The following is a 19,762-nucleotide window of genomic DNA, read 5'->3' on the forward strand; positions in this document are numbered from 1 at the left end:
GAGGAGGTCAATCTCCCAGAAGTCTGAGTAATGATCGACTACCAGCAGAAAGTCTTTGCCACTGTGCTGGAAGAGATCTAGACTTACTATCTGCTAGGGGCGCATTGGTAGCTCATGGGACATCATCGTCTCTCTCTGTTGTTCAATGGCATATTCATTGCAGATTGTGCATTTACTGACAGTCTTTGATTTCACTCTGCATTCCTGGCCAATACAGTGTGTCACGTGCTTGTCTGTAACAGGCCTCACCTATGTGACTTGAGTGCCAACATCTCAGGGCGCAGAGACCGGGGAATAACGACTCTGACCCTTGAATATTCCTCCGTTTTGAACACTGAGCTCCTCTTTGACTGGCCAATATTCTCTGATGGCTAAAGCAGTTTCTTCCTTGCAGTCGGGCCAGCCCATCAGAATCACAGACCTCAATGCCTGGAGTTGCTCGTCCCTGTCTGTGTGCTGTCTGATTTGTATAAGGCGCTGGTCCGTAACATTGAGGTAGTCAGCCTGGTTGATGTGTTCAACATCTACTTGCTCTGTTTGTAAGCTGCCCACTACGTGTTGTTCATGCATGGAGCATGTGTGAGTGGCTGATGCAGTAGCCCTGCTGAGCGTGTCACTCACATACATCTCTGGCCCTTGCTTATACACCTTGAGGTTGTAGTTGTGTAGGGCCAGTAGCATGCTCTGCAGTCGTTTCGGGGCATTCAGGAGGGGCTTGCTGAATATAGCAATAAGGGGCTTGTGATCTGTCTCTGCGGTAATATTGTCACACCGTACAGGTAGTGGTGGAAGCGTTGGCATGCAAACACAATGCTGAGGCACTCCTCTATCTGGGCATAGTTCTGCTCTGTTGGAGTGAGTGCCCTAGAGGCGAATGCCACAGGCTGGCCCTCCTGCATGAAGCAACAGCCCAGTCCATACTGGCTTGAGTCACTCTGAATCGTGACAGGTTTTGACACATCGTAGTATCGCAGTACAGGTGTCTGGGTGACCAGTTGTTTTATTTCCCTCACTGCTGCGTCATGTTTTGTGAGCCAATGCCAGATGGTGTCCTTGTCCATGAGCCTCCTTAGTGGCTCACACACTTCAGAGAGCCGCGGTAGGAACTTGGCCAGGTAGGTGACGAATCCGACGAAGCGCTGCACTGCCTTCACGTCAGATGGGTGGGCATTTCCAAGACAGCCTTCACTTTATCTGGATCCGCCTTCAATCCGGTGGAGGACAAGATGTGCCCATGAAAGCGAACCTCTGGCACTTTAAACTGAAGCTTTTTTATGCTTAGCCTTAGCTTGACCTGTCTGCATCTGACCATCAGGGCCATAGTCACATATAGCTGCCTTTTCCCTTAGCCTAGTGACAAAGCTGTCAATGGACTCCCCGTCCTCCTGTTTGCAACAACTGAAAACATAACGGTCGTAGATCACGTTCCTTGCTGGCTTAAAGTAATGTTCAAGAGCACAAAGAATAGCTGTAGCGTTACCTTGCTGAGCTGCTGTTAGGTTCAGGTTGTGTTTGTATACGTGTCGGCATTCAGTTCCCATTATAGTCCTCAAAGTGGCAGCCACTACCTCATCGTCCTTTTCCCGAAGTCCCGTTGCTAGTGCATAGTCCTCCCATTCACCTCTAAACGTATCCCAGTTTGTGCTCCAATCTCCGCTGAGCTTCATAACGGCGGGAGGGGGAATGTACGCTGCCATGTCTAACCGGTGCTAACAACACTGAAGCTAACTAGCAAACTGTAATAAATATATTCTTTATGTCTCTTAATACTAATGCGATATTGCCTAAACACTGCCAGTAACCTTACACAATCATTATACCAAGCTAACATCTTGCAGAACAGTTAGTCTTAACCACCCACACACACACACAATGCCTGGTTGTGGGGCCGCTCAAGGACAGGTGTACGGGAGGGGCTGGTAGCAGAGACTGTCCTAACTGTAGCATAAAAACAGGCACTGTCCTTGGGTGTCTGACTCTCGGGTACACACATGAAGATAAGCTAGAAGTAGTGTAGGCTGAGTAGACTCGACACACACACACACACACACACATCCCTGAGGGCTGGGTTTCAAGAACAGAGAACACTGTCAAGAGCCAATGAGAAGTCGACATTAGTCGGGGACGGGACCGCCCTCAACACTCATCGACCAGTCAGGAGAGCGAATCTACCAGACTCAACCTACGTCATTTCATTATTGTTACACTGTATAAAATGTAAACACAACATGTTCTCGGGGCTCTCTTCTGCTGTCTCCTTAAGAGGTGACAGAACGAGTCCGTGCATGCTATGCCAAATATCTTTGTATCTTAATAAAGCTGCCTTACGATAATTGAATCCACCCTGTCCGGCGTCTTGACTTGGTCTCCGTCTCATGAAACTGATCATCAACAAAACTTGGTAGCAGAGGATGGTTTCACACTTCTGAATTCGGTCCATGAAAGGTTGATGAGAGAGGGGACAAGTCAAGGGCAATCTCGAGGGAACGGGTGACCTGTCCGCAGGAGTCATCGGCGATTCTGCTTGCCCCGGGAAACTGATCAACGAGCTCGACTAAATAAGGTAAGCAGAGCCTGTTAAAACAAAAATCTGCATATTGTACTATAGTCTTATCCAAATTTTTGATCAGTAGTACTGGGCGTGAGTATGAATTGTTGTTAAATTTTATACTAAATTGTATTATGTTGACAAGGCTGATTACAAAGATATTTGACTGGATAGAGCGATCCTGTGTGGATCTGTGAGCCTGTGTGGCATAAGAGTGAAGATAGAGAGCCTGTGTGGCGATCCTGTCTGGGTCAAAGAGTCTGTGTGACTCTTCCCGGTTAAAACTGATAGCCTGTGTGGCACAACATTGATAGTGACGACTGCTAACTAGAGAAGGCCTCCTGAACTGGCTGACCAGGAGGGAACACTCAGCATAAGCGGGTCGGTTAAAGTAGATATAACTCAAACAATAATAATCCAGTTAAAATTATTTAGTTTCGTCCCGGATCTCCGGAATTTATTCTGGTTTCGGTTTAAGACTTCATTTAGGGAATGATTGGAGTAGCAAGTAGCTAGATAAGCCGATTTTGGTCGGAAGTCCCGAAACTTTATTGTGATAACGTGTTTAGTTTCGTCCCGGACATCTAGAAATAGTTCCGGTTTAAGACTTTGTTTAGGGAGGGATTCGTGCGCCTCCAGGGCGCCTGGAATCTGTTTCCGGCCCTGTTTTGAGAGCGTTTTGTTTGTACGTACCCCGAAGGCGCGAAGCGATACCAATAGTTTGGGTTTCAGCCCGGGTGTGCGATCTGTCTGTCTATAGAACTGAGTAAGGGTTTGATGTGTAAGTACCGAGGAGGACCTAAATAACATTGAACACCAAATTGAGGTAATCACCGGGGAGTTGGTATTGACCGGGTTAATGTTTTAGCCTATTCAGAATATTAGTCCTAATATTTTAAAATAACTTTGTTTACGAGGGTGGGGCACCAGAGGTAAGACAAGACTGTGCCGGCACCGTGAATACATCGTTGGTCTTGACCAACGACGGGCTAAGTATACAAAGGATAGTGGGTAATTCATAAATAAATATGGCGTCTATTCCGCCGACTAAACTTAAATTCAGTGAATATTTGGAACAAAAAATAAGAGAGAGGGCAGGAGGAGAGGAACAGTATAAAGCAATTAGAAAAGTGTGGGAGGAAGTGAAACTGACATGGACACAGGCGGGCTATTTTAGCGGGGGAGCCCCCACTAAAAGCCAGCTGTTAGTGATGGAAGAAGGGTTGAAGGAGGCAGTGCAGAAAGGAATAGCAGGGGAAGTGGAAGGCAACAGAAGGCATATGTTTAAGAAACAAGGAACTAAAAACAGAGAAAAGGCTGAAGCAGAATTGAGAATAGGAGTTTGGGCCATAGAGGAGACTAGAAGGGCGCTTCCATATAAAAAACCAGATACCAGACGCCCATGGGATCTTACCCAGTACCCAATGCCTGTTTCCAAGACATTAGTATAGATTACACAGACATGGGAGCAGATAACGTGGTGGGAGGAAAAAGGTACCTGTTAGTAATGGTAGACAGGTTCTCTAGGTGGGTAGAGGCAATACCAACGGCACGGGAAGATGCCAAATCAGTCATCAAATGGCTGCAAAGAGACCTCATACCTAGGTATGGGGTTCCGAGACAAATCCGTTCCGGTAACGGATCCCATTTCAGCAATAAACACCTGAGACAGGTGGAGGAAAGGTTTGGAATTGTGCACAAATTCGGGTCAGTGTACAGGCCACAATCTCAGGGCCTAGCGGAACATGCAAATCAAACTCTTAAGGCTAAGATTGCTAAGGTATGTGCAGGTTCGAAGCTAACCTGGGTGGAAGCCCTACCACTGGCACTGATGGCCATGACTGGCGGGGACCCATCTCTCTCTCCCCATGAGATAATGACGGGGAGAGTCATGCCTGGCCCACCAAGGGAGGGAGGTCATATGCCCCCTCTTGATGTGCTGAGAATAGGAATGTCTGACTATGTGAGAAAACTGACGGAACTTTCTGTAGCTCTCTCTGCGCAGGTACGGAAGGCCCAAGAGGGGGAGCTGCCGGAGGACCAGTCACCTAAGGTAAAAGTTGGGGACTGGGTGAGGGTCCGGGTCCACAAGAGAAAGTGGTCCGAACCCAGGTGGACTGGACCGTACGAAGTGAAGGAAGTTACTTCACACTCTGTCCAGGTCAAAGGTAAATCAGGCGCACCTTGGCACCACCTGACACATTGCACACCAGCCCCAACTCCTTCACGTACTCTTGCAGAAGTACGGAACGATTTGCGTTCCTCCAATTAGGACTCCAAAATGCCGCCTTTGAGGTGGACCTTGATGAAGGAGGAGGCCCAGGTGGAAGGGCGTAGGAGGCTAATATATCCCTGGGAGAGGTTGGGAATATCCACCAGGGCGTTTATTATTTGTATGGTAATTATGGGGCTTACTATTGGGACTATGTTGTGGCACCACCTTACACACTGCACTCCGGCCCCAACCCCTTCCAGAACTTTGACTGAAACCAGGGCCGATTTGCGCGCCCTAAAATTCGATTCCAACCACTGAAACCTTAGTTGGGGAAAATGGGACCACAGCTCCCGTTTCCACGACCTAAGGCGCCACGCCCAGGGTCGGGTTATCTCCCTCCCTGGGAGAGGCTGGGGATATCAGCTCCCCTGTTTGTTATTTTCATAATCATTGCCGGAGTATCCTTAGGAACTCTCACTGGTGGGGATTTGAACATTGCATGGAAAAATATTAAGTTAGTAAAGTGAATTGCAGGTGGAGTTAATTTTATTTTTACAGGGACGGTGCACATTAAACACAGTTGTGTATAATGGCAGGGTATTCCTAGCAAACAGAATGGGCCGGTTTGCAGACAAACTGAAGGGGTTTAAGGTTTTAAGCAATCTTGGGTTAAATTAGTCAAGCAGTATGTTAAAGTAGGGGAGTTTAATAGGTTTGAAGTACAGTATTGTATCCAAGGGTAGCGCATGTTCAAATAAGTTTAAAACTAATGACCGGGGGGAGTATAATGGAATTATAAAGTATTTTTAGGTTTTGTTTGTAGTTAACGTTTGGGTTTTTGAATCGGTGTAGTATGAGGAAATGCTGACCAAGTGGTTATTTTATGGAAAAAGGAGCGCTTAACTGTCTTTGGAAAAATCCTAGGGACAGGATATCTTAAAGGGGTATACACACATGGCATTTTGGAAGTTTTGTTTTCTGAGTTTTAATAAACACACGAAATTCTTTTGATAAGGGATGTTCTGGGAACCTGGGATACAAATGTAGATAAAGTTCTTAGCTTTAATTTGTTTAATGTAGTAAGAAACACGGTTCTGAAAGGGTGGTATGACTTTTTAACCCCTCTGGTGACTTTTCCTGTGTGGTCTGATCAGCCACATTGAAAAGCCATTTGGATGGTGAATTTAAGGTCATTGGTGATATTGATTAAGGGAATTTGGAGAACTGATAATTGTGATGGAGTTAAAGTTCTTAGACACAATTGACAATTTGAACCAATGAGAAGACTAAAAGGGCAAAGCCTTAGACTAAGGGTAGGCTTCCTTAAGTCTATTTCCCTAGAACAATAAGGGTAAAATAATTTTTCTTGGTGGAGTAAATCAGATTAGTCATTTTGATCTGACTATGTTATTTGAAAATATTTTGACCAGTAGCAAGGGTATTTTTTACATGATCTAGATACGTTTATTTTCCCTTAGGAAGTCAGCTGTTGTTGAATTCAGTGTAAGAGATTTAACACAACAAGGCTGTGGAATTGATATACTAGTATTACTATATTTTGTTGTGAATAAGTTTAATAATGGTAGACTTATGTCAACAGGACAGGGATACATGACATCTGTAGGTGATCCAGGATTATTGAGGGTATCGAGATAAATTTTAGTAGATATGCAATATCTAGACAGGTTGATTTTTCTAAAGTTCAGGAGTGCAACCAAGGAGACAATGAGACATTTAGTCAATATTTGGAAACAACCCAGATTTGATGCTTTCTGTTATGAGAAAAAGCTGGAGACAGATAGAAGGGCAGACAGAGAGATCCTCCCCTGCACTGCTGTAACCTTGAGGGTTGGGGAGTAGCGGGAAGAAAGAAGGGGGGCCAGCAGGAGTAGATAGGAAGAGAATTTGGTTCACTTAGCTTTAGGATATTAATTCATGGAGAGACTATCGGCTCCATTGGCAGGCATGTATTTTAGTTTTAATTTTAAGTTTTTGTTTGGTAAATTCGCTAGGAGGAGATATGAAAGCTTAGTTGGTTTCAGGTGTTAGACACTGAACCATTGCCCAGACACTATCCTGCACAGTAGGCCGAAATAGTAGCATTGACTAGAACCGGTGAAATAAGAAAGGAGAGAAAAGTTACTATTTACATAGACAAGCACATAGACATTTAAAACCATACAAAACAGCACAGATACATCTTAAAGAAGATAAAACACTTGACAGAGAATTGTTACAGAATAGCCGAGGATGAAGGCCCCAGGGAGAATTGGACATGTGGGAAATAAAAGGGGGCAATCCTACAAGAGAAGGGCTGACATAAGGATAATTTGTTTAGATATGCAGCAATATTGATACATGGCTTGAGCCATGTATAAATAGGGGGAGTATGGTAGAGCAGGTGATAGAACAGGTTAGGATAATTATTTAAACAAAATACATTTTTTGTAGAATATCCATTCCAACATTTGGAAATTGACTTATTGAACTATTCCGAATTGAGGGGAAGAAGGGGTGTTTAACAGTAACAGATAAGAATGACAGAGTAGAAGCGTTCCCAACTTACTTGGTGGACATGATTATGGTAGCTAGAATATTAGGTCAAGATATTATCCCTAGAGTTGGTTTACTAGAGCCATCTCTTTAAATGATGGATGACAGTTTAGCTAATCAGGTAGAGCCTATAGAATGCCAGAGTTAGAGATGCCAGAACAGGTAGACATAGAAATTAAAGATATACTAGCAGAGCACATGAGAAGACTGTTTGTTAACCAAACCCGTATGTCCAAGATTTTGTGTCCAACAGGTGAATTACAGGAGAAGGTGATTCACTCAATCCAACTAGGAGACTGGGTGTGGATCCAGTCCCTGAGGAAACTGGAAGCAGTCCCGTTGGGAAGGCCCATACCAGGTTCTGTTAAACCACTGCCTTTGCCATTAGAAAAGCTGAGAGAGTCACTTGGGTCCACGTTACCCACTGCAAGGAGGTATGTACACATATGAACACTGTTGATCACACACAGAGTTAGGAGAAGAACCGATACCAATAGGGTCCGGGGGTTACCTCCTTAACGAAGATTTCCTATCCCGACCGTTCATCACTGTGTGTGCTCCTAGAGGTGTGAGTATGGGGTGATACCTAGCAGAGAGACTAAGGGCAGGAGAGGGTTGGCGGTTTTTGGGAAGAGTAGAGACTCTGAGCTGCATCATAGTCTAATCTGACTGATACATTCAGATCCACCACCTTCTGGTACAAATCATATGATACCGTTGTCATTGAGAAGAAGTAGAAGATAAACTATATAATACACTGATGAGTGACATACAGAATAAGGCATTAAAGAAAATCAAGATGTAGAATTTAAGGTAAACATTAAACAATTTCCTGGGAAAGCAGACAACTGTACAGGAATTGGGGTTGGCCAGATTGAAGTACTCAGCCAACCCACCTCGGGTTCACCTAAATTCCTGATGAGCACCAGTGTTATAGATACAAGAATGGCACCGAGAACTTAGATGACTTTAATGGCTGAAAGTAATCGTGAATGTGACTGACTTAGGTTTGAAAGATGAATAGAAAATGTTTAACCTCACAGCACCTATAACTGATGAAGGGTGGGCTAGTACCAGAAAAGGACGCATGCGACAGAAATTACCACGAAGGGTGGTTAGCTTGCGCCCTGGGGTTATTGGTCCAACCAGTTCGAGTTAGTCATCAGAGGCCAGTTATAGGAGGCTAAAGTAGGCACAGGAGGAGTTTTGACCAGGATGGGAGTAGCTTTGTCTAGATGGATGCTATTGGCATCCTCAGGAAAGTTCCAGATGAATACAAAGCTATGAATCAAATATGTGAAGTTTTTAACCCTACATTATTTTGGTGGTTGACAACAAATAAAAATGTGGATGGGATTAATGACATATTTTATAATCAACAGAGATTCATGAATGAAAACGGGGATGCAGTAAAGAGGTTCTCTGACCAATTATCTGCCACCCCCCTCATGACCTGGTAAAATAGACTGACTCTCGATATGTTATTGGCAAAGGAGGATGGTGTAGGTAGAATGATTAGGTTCATTGCTGTACGTACATTCCTGATAACACAGCCCATGTTTGGTAAATGGAAAAGTGTTGTGAGAACTGTATTATGGGCTGCTTTCACCGGTATGAGTGTTTGTGTTGTGTGGTTGTTGTTTGGCTCCCGTGTGCGAGAGGTCTCATTTCCAGGATTCTGGAGAGATTGATAACGGAGCAGATGGGCAACCGGAATGATGCCTTTGATGGAAGTGACCCCAGAGGACACTGAATCCAGCTCTGGGCAATGATCATTGGTTTACTGTTGAGGAAGCAGAACCTACTTACATATTTCAAGATTAGATGTGTCTTTCGACAAATTTCATCTATAACTATGCCTTTTGCTTATACATTGTCACGTCTCTTGTGAGACGTGAAGAGGGGGACTCACAAAATTTGTCTTCGACAAATTTGTGTTTTACTCCAACCTTGTGTAATCAGTTCGTGTAATGTTATTCTTCCGGGTGTGAAGGTTTTAAGTTCCTGGGTGACTGGTAGTCAACCCAGCACATGTTAGGTGTAGCCGGAAGTTGTCACGTCTTTTAGACGTGAAGAAGGGGACTAAAAATTTGCTTCTGCAAATGTACTTTTAAACTTGTTTGGTGGTCACGTCTCTTTGGAGACGTGAAGAGGGGGATTTGTAATAAATATATTCTTTATGTCTCTTAATACTAATGCGATATTGCCTAAACACTGCCAGTAACCTTACACAATCATTATACCAAGCTAACATCTTGCAGAACAGTTAGTCCTAACCACCCACACACACACACAATGCCTGGTTGTGGGGCCGCTCAAGGACAGGTGTACGGGAGGGGCTGGTAGCAGAGACTGTCCTAACTGTAGCATAAAAACAGGCACTGTCCTTGGGTGTCTGACTCTCGGGTACACACATGAAGATAAGCTAGAAGTAGTGTAGGCTGAGTAGACTCGACACACACACACACACACACACACACATCCCTGAGGGCTGGGTTTCAAGAACAGAGAACACTGTCAAGAGCCAATGAGAAGTCGACATTAGTCGGGGACGGGACCGCCCTCAACACTCATCGACCAGTCAGGAGAGCGAATCTACCAGACTCAACCTACGTCATTTCATTATTGTTACACTGTATAAAATGTAAACACAACATGTTCTCGGGGCTCTCTTCTGCTGTCTCCTTAAGAGGTGACAGAACGAGTCCGTGCACGCTATGCCAAATATCTTTGTATCTTAATAAAGCTGCCTTACGATAATTGAATCCACCCTGTCCGGCGTCTTGACTTGGTCTCCGTCTCATGAAACTGATCATCAACAAAACTCACTCTAGCTAAGGACAATTCCGGCGAAGTTTTACTCAAATAAGCATTTTTGGGCGGGGTAAACCAGAACAGGTGACTTTAATTTCCGGAAAGCATGGTTAGTTTTCCGACTCTGACACCATGTTTGAATGTTAAATGACGAGACAGAGGCATTGATGCGAGTAACCAGTCTTGTTCAGTATATTGCAATACATCCGGGTATCTCAAGCACACCGGTAAAACACTGGAGTTGCAGTAATTAACATTTACCAACAGATGGCATCACTGTGCCATCTTACACCCATAACAGTTGGACGTGACTCCAACAGGGTCACCAGGAGTGATCAGGCAATGAAGTTGGAAGTCCCACCCATTTGACTACATTAAAATGGTGGAAGCCCTCAATCGCGATGCCCATGCGTTTTTCGGCCTCTAGTGGCCAAAAGGCCTCTATCGTTCACACACATCAGTGGATTAGTTGAGTTAAGTTACTTTACGTAATTAACTATTTGCAACAATAAATGTTGACAAAGCAGTGAGTCATGTTAGGTGACATGTTTTTACAAAGTTATTTTATTAAAGGAACACGTGCATTTTTAGTAATGTACAGCATAAATATGCTATTGATTTCTATGTACAGAACAAAAAAACGAATGTTATGCTTCTCACAACTGTCTATTCATTTTGGTCTGGCCTTTTCCAACTCTATTAATGCTAACAAACTTAATGAAATAGTATAGCCATGTCATTATCATTCTGTGTTCATTTACAATGAGGATTTGTTTAATTAACACTACATGTGCCTATTTAAAAAAGGTGGCATCTGATTATCCAGTACAAAATCTAGAGAGGCTGTACAAGAGAAGTTGGTGTCTAATTCATAGCAGGTTGTAGGTAGTACATATTTTATATATTTCTATATTACAGTTACATAATGTACATTGACTGAATACGACATTATTAGCATAACACAGGACTTCTAGGCTATTCAGAAACATGCTACACAGTAACCTCAGATAAACATTTCAGTAACTTTTAAACATTTTGATTTCATAATTAAAATGCATCTAAAAGGGTTTGTTTGATCGTGTGTAAAAACAAAGTATCAAAGCATCTTCAGGTTGCCTTGAGAATTGGGGTGTTAAGATAAAATCATGTTATTGTTGAATTAACATTTTTACATGAAAGGAAGATTTCAAAGTAGGCCTATAGCAACAAAAAATGTTTTGAGACTGTACATAAGTGATGCCATAAGGGTGTGTGTTATTTTACATAATAAGGAATGCAGTGAAGTGGCAGAAATTCAGAGAACAATCTGAATTGGCAAATGATTAACCAACTAAGATATTAGAATAAATGCAGTGCAAATATTTGACATTGCTTTCAACTAGGCCTAATGCAAGCAGCTCCTCTACGGCTGCCTCCCAATAATCTCTCCTTTCTCCTGAAGTGTGCACTTGTTCACTTCCCTTCATGATTTGAAAGGACTTGACTGTTAGGCCTATATGTAAACTCCCTCTAGCCCATGCCAACACCAATCCAATGCTTTTAAAATTGTGGGGAGTAGTGAATGAGTGCACACTTCAAAAGAAAGAGAGACTATTTGGATGCACCCTCCGTCCGGTGGTGAGTGTGTGGTTTGTCTCCTACTGCAATATTACTTAAATTGACCTCTGACTGACAGAGGCTTATGATTGTTTCAACTGGAATGGAAGATGTATTCGTATTCGTTCAGGACTAGCTCCACTATCTGGTTCTGGAAAACCATGTGCATGGCGATGTTGGCTGACTCCATCTCTGGCCGGAGCAGCGTGGGACCAAAGACGATAGCCACGTTCTGCACAGTCATACGGTTCTCTTCTCCATAGTTTATCACTCTGAGAGAGATGGTGGATAGAGAGGGAGGGAGAGAGCGAGAGAAGCAGAATACTATATGTTATCATAATATCATCAATAAAATAGGTCTCTGGTCAAAAACAGTACTCTATATAGCAAATAGGGTGCCATTTGAAACAGGCAAAATGTGAGTGTGAACGACCTACTTGCGTAAATGGCTGAAGAGGAGTTCCATGGTGTCATGGTTTGGCCGAGGGAGAGACTCCACCAGCTCTCGCATGTAAGACACTTTGAGGGTGTAATCAACAGTTCCTGAAAACAAGACAGGATAGAACAATAAATGGTACACTAATGTATAGATTCAATGTACATCTCCAATAGTTCATAAAAAGGGAAGTGGGGAGCCTCCGAGTGGCGCGGTGGTCCAAGGCGCTGCATCGCAGTGCAAGCTGTGCCACTAGAGATCCTGGTTCGAGTCCAGGCTCTGTCGCAGCCGGCCGCGACCGGGAGACCCATGAGGCGGCGCACAATTGGCTCAGCGTCGTCCGGGTTAGGGGAGGGTTTGGCCGGCCGGGATGTCCTTGTCCAATCACGCTCTAGCGACTCCTGTGGCAGGCCGGGCGCATACATGCTGACACGGTTTCCTCCAACACATTGGTGTGGCTGGCTTACGGGTTAAGCGGGCATTGTGTCATGAAGCAGTGCGGCTTGGCTGGGTCGTGTTTCGGAGGACGCACGCATCTCGACCTTTGCCTCTCCCCGAGTCTGTACGGGAGTTACAGCGATGGGACAAGACTAACTACCAATTGAATACCACGAAATGTGGTGTCAAAAAACAAAAAAGTGTAAAAAAACAACAAAAAAACAAAGAGAAGTGGGGTGGTAAACATGATTAGTCCTTCCTTGATAGTGAAGTAATAGCATAACACAGAAAACTGAGGTGCCACTGTAGGGCCAATACTTAACAGTTTCAGGCTATTCTACACTGAGTGAGGAATGTGAGGTGACATTGTGGGGCCACGGCGTCTGGCCTGCTGCTTACTTATGGCCTGGATGAAGTGGCTGAAGTGGCTGAAGGGGAAGAGGGGTTCAGGAAGCTCCCTGAAGAAAAGCTTCAGAGCCCCAGTGATGACGTGGACGTCCTCCCACTGGCCATCCTCCAGGTCCAGTTCCTCTGTGGAACAGAATCGCATCACACAACAGAGTCAAAGAACAAGACACACAAATACACACACATAGTCGCATACAGAAGGTAAAGAGATGGGCATTACCATGATCTGCCTTGAAGCGTAGTTTCTGAATGACAGCTAGGTTCCCACTGACTCTGTAGAGTCCATCCATGTCCAGACCTGTGAAGACAAACACACATCAGCATTGGGGTCAATCAACTACTGTGGTAACTTTTTTCTTTTACCGTATACATTGTGCTGAGTAATACACTGCTATTTCAATGTTACTGCTGGCATATACAGTTGAAGTCGGAAGTTTACATACACCTTAGCCAAATACATTTAAACTCAGTTTTTCACAATTCCTGACATTTAATCCTAGTAATTCCCTGTCTTATGTCAGTTAGGATCACCACTTTATTTTAAGAATGTGAAATGTCAGAATAATAGAGAATTATTTATTTGAGCTTTAATTTCTTTTATCACATTCCCAGTGGGTCAGAAGTTTACATACACTCAATTAGTATTTGGTAGCATTGCCTTTAAATTGTTTAACTTGGGTCAAACGCTTTGGGTAGCCTTCCACAAGTTTCCCACATTAAGTTGGGTGAATGTTGGCCCATTCCTCCTGACAGAGCTGGTTTGAAGGCCTCGCTCGCACACGCTTTTTCAGTTCTGCCCACAAATTTTCTATAGTATTGAGGTCAGGACTTTGTGATGGCCACTCCAATACCTTGACTTTGTTGTCCTTAGGCCATTTTGCCACAACTTTGGAAGTATGCTTGGGGTCATTGTCCATTTAGAAGACGCATTTACGACCAATTTGCGGCTGGATGGGATGGTGTTCTTCGGCTTGCAAGCGTCTCCCTTTTTCCTTCAAACATAACCATGGTCATTATGGCCAAACAGTTCTATTTTTGTTTCATCAGACCAGAGGACATTTCTCCAAAAAGTACGGTCTTTGTCCCCATGTGCAGTTGCAAACTGCAGTCTAGCTTTTGTATGGAGGATTTGGAGCAGTGGCTTCTTCCTTGCTGAGCGTCCTTTCAGGTTATGTCGATATAGGACTCGTTTTACTGTGGATATAGATACTTTTGTACCTGTTTCTTCCAGCATCTTCACAAGGTCCTTTGCTATTGTCCTGGGATTGAGTTGCACTTTTCACACCAAAGTGCGTTCATCTCTAGGAGACAGAACGCGTCTCCTTCCTGAGCGGTATGACGGCTGCGTGGTCCCATGGTGTTTATACTTGCGTACTATTGTTTGTACAGATGAACGTGGTACCTTCAGGCGTTTGGAAATTGCTCCCAAGGATGAACCAGACTTGTGGAGGTCTACACTTTTTTTTCTGTGGTCTTGGCTGGTTTATTTTGATATTCCCATGATGTCAAGCAAAGAGGCACTGAGTTTGAAGGTAGGCCTTGAAATACATCCACAGATACACCTCCAATTGACTCAAATTATGTCAATTAGCCTATCAGAAGCTTCTAAAACCATTACATAATTTTCTGGAATTTTCCAAGCTATTTAAAGGCACAGTCAACTTAGTGTATGTAAACTTCTGACACACTGGAATTGTGATACAGTGAATTATAAGTGAAATAATCTTTGTAAACAATTGTTGGAAAATTACTTGTGTCATGCACAAAGTAGATGTCCTAACCGACTTTCCAAAACTATAGTTTGTTAACAAGAAATTTGTGGAGTGGTTGAAAAATAAGTTTTAATGACTCCAACCTAAGTCTATGTAAACTTTCGACTTCAACTGTAACATAATCATCATCACTGTGATTACTAATCATTACCTCTCTTTTCCACTGCTCGGATACATTTCTCCACAAAGCTTGGGATAGTCGTTTTCTCCTGGGCACACAGTGCAGCCAGATGACAGCCAAACACATTGTCTGAGGGAAGGATGATGGATGTTAGTTTACCCGTATCACAACAGAAGATTTGTACAAACTCATTCAAATCTCAAACTCTCTGGATAAGTAACATAGTCGTGACAAATCCTGACGGTAAATGTAATGTAGCCTGATTTAGAGCAAGTTCGGCATGTGTAGCATTGTAGGAATGAAGACCCTATGAGCCCACCTCGGATGTAACCCTTCTCCTTGACGGACTGCAGCGTGGGTCGTTTCAGGAGGAACTTGATCAGCTTGGTACGAACCTTCTTCTGATCTGTCTCTCCTCCAGAGGAGGTGGCCGTGCTCGGTCTGGAAGCTGGGGGGGGGGGGGTCAAGGAGATCAAAGAGGAGAATGGGGTTAAACAGCCATGAAACATGAGGAATTGTACCTGGTGAAGGCTATTGCAGCTGAAACGTCTGCTATTTGAAGCAGGAATAGTGCAGTTGGGAGAACTTACATATCCTCCTCTTGTCCAGGGTGCCTGGTGACCTGTCATCTCTGTCTGTACCGGAGGACTTCTCACTGATGTCCCCGTCCTCCTCCTCAGATTGGTGGTGATCCTGGTCCTGCAATGTCATTGGCTAACATGCATGATGTTTGAACCAGCAGCCATTAAGTTAACCGTCCTAAATTGACCCTGATCAGGGAGTTTTTCTTATTTTATTCAGTACATATTTTTCTCCATGCACGTTAAGGTGTGCGAGTTAATTTACTTCAAAACATTCAAGAAACTTACCAGCTGTCGAATGGTGTCGACTAGAACTTTGTGCCAGTCGTTGATGATACTCTCAGTGTCGTACTGTATCAGAAACTCAACACCATTTTTGTTTTTCAACTGAAGAGACAACATACAACAGAGGTTATTATGACTTTAACATTTGCTTTACAGATTTATAGTGAGGGCAACAGTCTTAGACTAATGGAAATATATTCTCACATGATGTGGCTTCCCAGAATCACTTATCACAATGGGCAGGAAATGGTGAATGTATAGTCAATTACATTTTTATTTAATAATAAATGGTACGCCCAAATGAATCATTTTCTTTTATGTATTTAGTACAACTCCAAAAACACCTGTATTATGACTTCATAGCAACCAACTGTCAACTCACCTCTACAACGTTCTTTTTGCTGGATTTATCCCTGGGAGCCCAGCCAATCGTTGCACCTCGTAGCTCCACTGTGACCTCTGGGGCGATCTGATTGGTCTTGTTCTGTCGAGAGAGAAAGACATCACGGAGGACAGTTGATGAAAACTGACAGTACTGCATTCCATGAAATCAGACAGTGATGTAAGAGTTCTTTATCTGTGCAGGTAACAGTTGTGCACCTCTCACTCACCGAGGTTCCTGTGGCTGCAGACTTGGGGTCTTTGTGGAAGGTCAGAACCCCTCCGTGAAGAACCGTCCATGACTGGGCCCAGTTTTTCCTACAGGAAGGCCACTGAGTGTGAGCTTTACTGTACTTCAGGGAATGTTGCAGTGTGGAAAATAATTTGGTAATGTACAGTGAGGGAAAAAAGTATTTGATCCCCTGCTGATTTTGTACGTTTGCCCACTGACAAAGAAATTATCAGTCTATAATTTTAATGGTAGGTTTATTTGAACAGTGAGAGACAGAATAACAAAAAAATCCAGAAAAACCCATGTCAAAAATGTTATAAATTGATTTGCATTTTAATGAGGGAAATAAGTATTTGACCCCTCTTCAAAACATGACTTAGTACTTGGTGGCAAAACCCTTGTTGGCAATCACAGAGGTCAGACGTTTCTTGTAGTTGGCCACCAGGTTTGCACACATCTCAGGAGGGATTTTGTCCCACTCCTCCTTGCAGATCATCTCCAAGTCATTAAGGTTTTGAGGCTGACGTTTGGCAACTCGAACCTTCAGCTCCCTCCACAGATTTTCTATGGGATTAAGGTCTGGAGACTGGCTAGGCCACTCCAGGACCTTAATGTGCTTCTTCTTGAGCCAGTCCTTTGTTGCCTTGGCTGTGTGTTTTAGGTCATTGTCATGCTGGAATACCCATCCACGACCCATTTTCAATGCCCTGGCTGAGGGAAGGAGGTTCTCACCCAAGATTTGACAGTACATGGCCCCGTCCATCGTCCCTTTGATGCGGTGAAGTTGTCCTGTCCCCTTAGCAGAAAAACACCCCCAAAGCATAATGTTTCCACCTCTATGTTTGACGGTGGGGATGGTGTTCTTGGGGTCATAGGCAGCATTCCTCCTCCTCCAAACACGGCGAGTTGAGTTGATGCCAAAGAACTCCATTTTGGTCTCATCTGACCACAACACTTTCACCCAGTTGTCCTCTGAATCATTCAGATGTTCATTGGCAAACTTCAGACGGGCATGTATATGTGCTTTCTTGAGCAGGGGGACCTTGCGGGCGCTGCAGGATTTCAGTCCTTCACGGCGTAGTGTGTTACCAATTGTTTTCTTGGTGACTATGGTCCCAGCTGCCTTGAGATCATTGACAAGATCCTCCCGTGTAGTTCTGGGCTGATTCCTCACCGTTCTCATGATCATTGCAACTCCACGAGGTGAGATCTTGCATGGAGCCCCAGGCCGAGGGAGATTGACAGTTCTTTTGTGTTTCTTCCATTTGCGAATAATCGCACCAAATGTTGTCACCTTCTCACCAAGCTGCTTGGCGATGGTCTTGTAGCCCATTCCAGCCTTGTGTAGGTCTACAATCTTGTCCCTGACATCCTTGGAGAGCTCTTTGGTCTTGGCCATGGTGGAGAGTTTGGAATCTGATTGATTGATTGCTTCTGTGGACAGGTGTCTTTTATACAGGTAACAAAATGAGATTAGGCGCACTCCCTTTAAGAGTGTGCTCCTAATCTCAGCTCGTTACCTGTATAAAAGACACCTGGGAGCCAGAAATCTTTCTGATTAAGAGGGGGTCAAATACTTATTTCCCTCATTAAAATGCAAATCAATTTATAACATTTTTGACATGCGTTTTTCTGGATTGTTTTGTTGTTATTCTGTCTCCCACTGTTCAAATAAACCTACCATTAAAATTATAGACTGATCATTTCTTTGTCAGTGGGCAAACGTACAAAATCAGCAGGGGATCAAATACTTTTTTCCCCTCACTGTAATGGATGACTATACATTCAAGTTCATGGCTGATAATTCCATCACTTGCTTCCATGTCTTTCATGTGAGCAATTATGCCCAGACTTTGGATGAGGTCAGAATTACCTTACTCTTTTCCCGTTCTCTGACACTTTAGTTTTGTTGAGAATTCCAGCTTTTTCTAAACTCTGCACCTGAAAAATGATCCAAACATAACATGCTTTTAATTATGCGAAGCCAAGTGTTCAAGTGACACATAATTATTGATGCATTGATACAGTACAATCTTGTTAACCTCTACAAACAGAAATGCACCAAAAAGCGACAGGAGGACAGTATTTGACAACTGCGGCTAAACTCTGAGCTCCTTTGTAATAGCTTGTTAACAGACACCTCTACCTCTATGTTTTATAATGAACTGCATGGATGGTATAAAGCCACAGGCACATTTTAGACTATTGCATGCTCTCTTTCACTGTGTAGTGAGGTGGTACGGCAGTTGGTGGCTCTGGCTGAGTGTTTCCCAAAGGTGTTGTGACGTCAGCTGCCCTCAACAGGGAAAAACTCAGGAAATATACAATTTCCCAAGTCATTTGTTTTCCACTCTCTCAGGTGTAGCTATGCAATAACAGAATTGTCCCATGTAACTACTATTCTGCTTACAAATTCATCAATATACGGGTACAACACACCATTAGCCCTTAGATAGATAGCATGCGGATGGATACAATATTTATTAGGGCAGTGGTGAGATATAAAAAACAAACACATTGTGCCACTGAGGCTCTGATTGAAGGGGCTTCTTCTGAGTCTAAACCAATCAGCTTTCAGGAACAGAAACAAAACACCATTCAGAGGAAAGACAGGTCAGGTCAGAGTGGTCATAGCGCTCTAGCTGGGGCAACTTCACAGAAGTGTCATTTGAGTAAGAACAGAACTGTCATTTTCAGTCGACTCAGGGCTGATCTAACCTAATGAGGATCAGCAGACTGGGGAGGACAATAAAGGAGGACAGGAGAGGAGGAGGGGGACTCACGTGATGCTGCCCCATCTCTGGAGAGTTGTCTGCACTGGAACCCTCGCTGCCGTAGTCCGAGGCATTTCTTCTGTGATTCGGGAAGAACTTCTGACCAATAGGGGAATAAAGGACACTTCACTTTGTCACAATGTGGCCAAAACGACATTCCATCTATACAGAATTGTTATCATTATATCAATTGAGCATAGTTCCTAGTTCCTGACTTCCTAGTGTCTGCAATCAGTTAATCTTACCACAGAGTACACAATCTACTCTTTTATATGTGTGGTATAGACAGACCACTGTATTTACATTTACGTCATTTAGCAGACGCTCTTATCCAGAGCAACTTACAGTAGTGAATGCATACATTTAATTTCATGCATATTTTAAATATTTTTTTATTATTTAAAAATAAAAAGTATTAGTTTTTTTTGTACTGGCCCCCCGTGGGAATCGAACCCACAACCCTGGCATTGCAAACACCATGCTCTACCAACTGAGCCACAGGGAAGACTATTATTATTATTGTTACGACAGCAAATGTCACTGGCTGAACACAGTGAAACGGTGTCAAAAGGGGCGCTGTGTGAGAGCTGAGAGGGTCAGGTGTTTCA

At 43.6% G+C, this 19,762-nt stretch overlaps 1 protein-coding gene across 4 annotated transcripts in view; it reads right to left on the reverse strand.

Annotated features, from left to right (window-relative positions):
- Window positions 1–10,669: 10,669 nt before the first annotated feature.
- LOC115201460 (rho GTPase-activating protein 15) overlaps window positions 10,670–19,762 on the reverse strand; it is a 29,096-nt gene continuing 20,003 nt past the window's right edge. For 3 of the 4 annotated variants that reach the window (XM_029765100.1, XM_029765099.1, XM_029765102.1), the window contains 12 exons: window positions 19,164–19,253; window positions 18,254–18,321; window positions 16,379–16,466; window positions 16,150–16,251; window positions 15,771–15,869; window positions 15,492–15,600; window positions 15,221–15,349; window positions 14,932–15,030; window positions 13,229–13,306; window positions 13,000–13,131; window positions 12,164–12,269; window positions 10,670–11,998 (listed from right to left, as the gene is read on the reverse strand). In XM_029765100.1, the coding sequence (XP_029620960.1) occupies window positions 11,821–11,998; window positions 12,164–12,269; window positions 13,000–13,131; window positions 13,229–13,306; window positions 14,932–15,030; window positions 15,221–15,349; window positions 15,492–15,600; window positions 15,771–15,869; window positions 16,150–16,251; window positions 16,379–16,466; window positions 18,254–18,321; window positions 19,164–19,253 (1,278 nt within the window). In that variant the 3' untranslated portion in view covers window positions 10,670–11,820. The remainder of the gene's footprint in view (window positions 11,999–12,163; window positions 12,270–12,999; window positions 13,132–13,228; window positions 13,307–14,931; window positions 15,031–15,220; window positions 15,350–15,491; window positions 15,601–15,770; window positions 15,870–16,149; window positions 16,252–16,378; window positions 16,467–18,253; window positions 18,322–19,163; window positions 19,254–19,762) is intronic. The other variant, XM_029765101.1, reaches the window with a different exon arrangement.

Source organism: Salmo trutta, chromosome 10 (genome assembly GCF_901001165.1).
Source record: "Salmo trutta chromosome 10, fSalTru1.1, whole genome shotgun sequence".
NCBI lineage: Eukaryota > Metazoa > Chordata > Actinopteri > Salmoniformes > Salmonidae > Salmo > Salmo trutta.